Source organism: Chondrus crispus, genomic scaffold, assembly GCF_000350225.1.
Source record: "Chondrus crispus Stackhouse genomic scaffold, scaffold_128, whole genome shotgun sequence".
In the NCBI taxonomy this organism is placed as follows: domain Eukaryota; phylum Rhodophyta; class Florideophyceae; order Gigartinales; family Gigartinaceae; genus Chondrus; species Chondrus crispus.
Window position 1 is genome coordinate 43321 of NW_005179001.1, and position 2046 is coordinate 45366.

The following is a 2046-nucleotide window of genomic DNA, read 5'->3' on the forward strand; positions in this document are numbered from 1 at the left end:
TCGCAGGCCGCGTCACCCTGCTCAGGAGCACCCCGTGCCCGCAGTGGCACGTCGACAAGGTCCGCCTGCGCGGCCTCTGCGCGCTGCACGGGCCGGGCGTCGAGATCGCCGCCGGGGGACGCGCCCCGCGTCGCCCCGACGACCTGATCGCCGCCGAGACCGTCGAGACGGGGGACGCCGTGCTCATGCGCGGCGCAGGTGTCCACGCGGAGCATTTGCAGCACGCCGTCTGGCATCGCTCGCCGCACAATCCCGCCGGCGTTAGGCTCATCGTACAGACGGATTGTATGGATCATCTTGAGTAACAACACTGTTTTCACGCCTTGTTGTGCTCATGCGGACAACCGTTTTCTTGCACAACTCGATCTCACGTTCCAGCGTTCAGCCGTGCAGCGAAGCGAGAAACTCTTTTGCTGCTGTTGGACAGATCAGAAATCGATACCAACCATACTGTACCGTAATGCATGCAGACAAGCAAAACCGTTTTCTGCCGCGAGCTCACGCATCGTCTTTGGGTGGATCGTAGTAGCAAGTCATTTTGGGGCTGGCGCGCCTCGCGTGCCATATGCGAAGCTTGGTGTCTTTTTGTTTGCTTTGCTTGATTTGCATCCCAAACCCGTCGCCCCTCAATGCTGCGTGATGCGCTGTGAACCCAAGACCGCGGTCGCATCGTACGGCAGCCTTTCCCGGCATTCCTCTGTCCGGGTTGTAGCAAACGGCCGAGGCCGCGATTTCTTGTCGGTCTTTGAGACGCGGGAGCTGACCCCGCCGCAAATGGGACGTGATGCTGCGAACGTCAGAGGAGGACACGACGCCAAATTCGAGCGACTTGAACGATATATCGCCCGTGCCCCCGCTTCCTGCATCGGCCGCGTCGAGGAGAGAGGCGGCGGACATGGGCTTGACATTGCCGAAGAGGGGGACGGGAGAGAGAAATTCGTCCAGGTCCATGCTGACGGCCCACTATCGAGACAAGGGATGGATCGCGAAGAAAAATTGGAAAGGGTTTGTTTGTTTGTTTGTTTTGTATGCACTCGGAAATGTTAGTTTGAGGATTTTTGAAAACAGCGGGCGGGCGTGTTTTGGATGGTGTTGTTGTTGTGAAGTTACCTTGAAGTATGGGGCAATCATGGCATATGTGGAAAAGGCGGTATAAAACTGGCCGTAACCGGTACTGGCGCTGCAAGGGTCCTCCTTCTCCGTGCCGTTGGCGTGACTGCCGAGACGGCAAGTCGGGACGAGCATGACCCTCGAAAAATCGGCGGTTGGGATAGCCATGCGGCTAAACTCAGTTTCCACGGCGTTTGCGATGCGCTCGAGCATTCCCTGATTGACATCGAGCAAGTCTTGTCTACAAGACTCTGGAGCACCGTCGCAATGGAAATCCATTTCCGACACGGAGACGTCAACAACAATGGGAACGACGATGGCGTCAAAACGAACAGGGCCAAAGAGGGCACGCGTGGCCCAGTGAGCTACCTCGTAAAAGTAGTGCGGGTCGCGCTTTTTGTCGGTGTGCAAGGGCTTGGAAAGCAGGGCGACAGCGCCATCGGGCGGGTTGTTGTGCGGGGTGTGGTCGCAGACCGGGCGGCGGCGCTCAAGACCCGGGGTGTGCCAACCGAGGATGCAGGGCAGGGGCAGGGAGAGATGGAGGGGGACGCCGTGTGTGGAGTTATCGAAAAAGCGGATGACGCGCAAGGTGAGACTGAGTTGGGCGTTGCGCTGAACGGCGCGTTGGACGGCATGGACGTTGGCGCCGGGTTTCGGGTAAAGCAAGACGCTGACATGCCACTCACTGACTTGCTGGCCGTACTTGGTGGTCATTCCCCTTGCATAGTGTCGGAGGTCGGGCAGTGTCTCGCGGTCCGCCTGCGTGACGTACTCGACGGTGCCCTGGAGGTCGGGGCGGCCGGTGGTGACGATGCTGGACTCGCGCGTGTGCCTCGCGGAGAGGTGCGTGGTGAGGAAGAGGAGGATGCGGACGGCGCCGGGGGGGTCGGGTCGGCGGAGGCGGGCGCGCGCGAGCGGGCGGCGGTCGACGACGGC

The 2046-nt window shown here is 60.4% G+C and overlaps 1 protein-coding gene across 1 annotated transcript in view; it reads left to right on the forward strand.

Moving 5' to 3' along the window:
* Positions 1-1247, forward strand: part of CHC_T00002145001 (hypothetical protein) — a 1403-nt gene extending 156 nt beyond the window's left edge. Inside the window, exons 1-3 of the mRNA XM_005713352.1 lie at positions 1-129; positions 199-1005; positions 1188-1247. The exon at positions 1-129 is cut by the window's left edge and continues 156 nt beyond it. Of these exons, the coding sequence (XP_005713409.1) occupies positions 1-129; positions 199-1005; positions 1188-1247 (996 nt within the window). The remainder of the gene's footprint in view (positions 130-198; positions 1006-1187) is intronic.
* Positions 1248-2046: the final 799 nt, after the last annotated feature.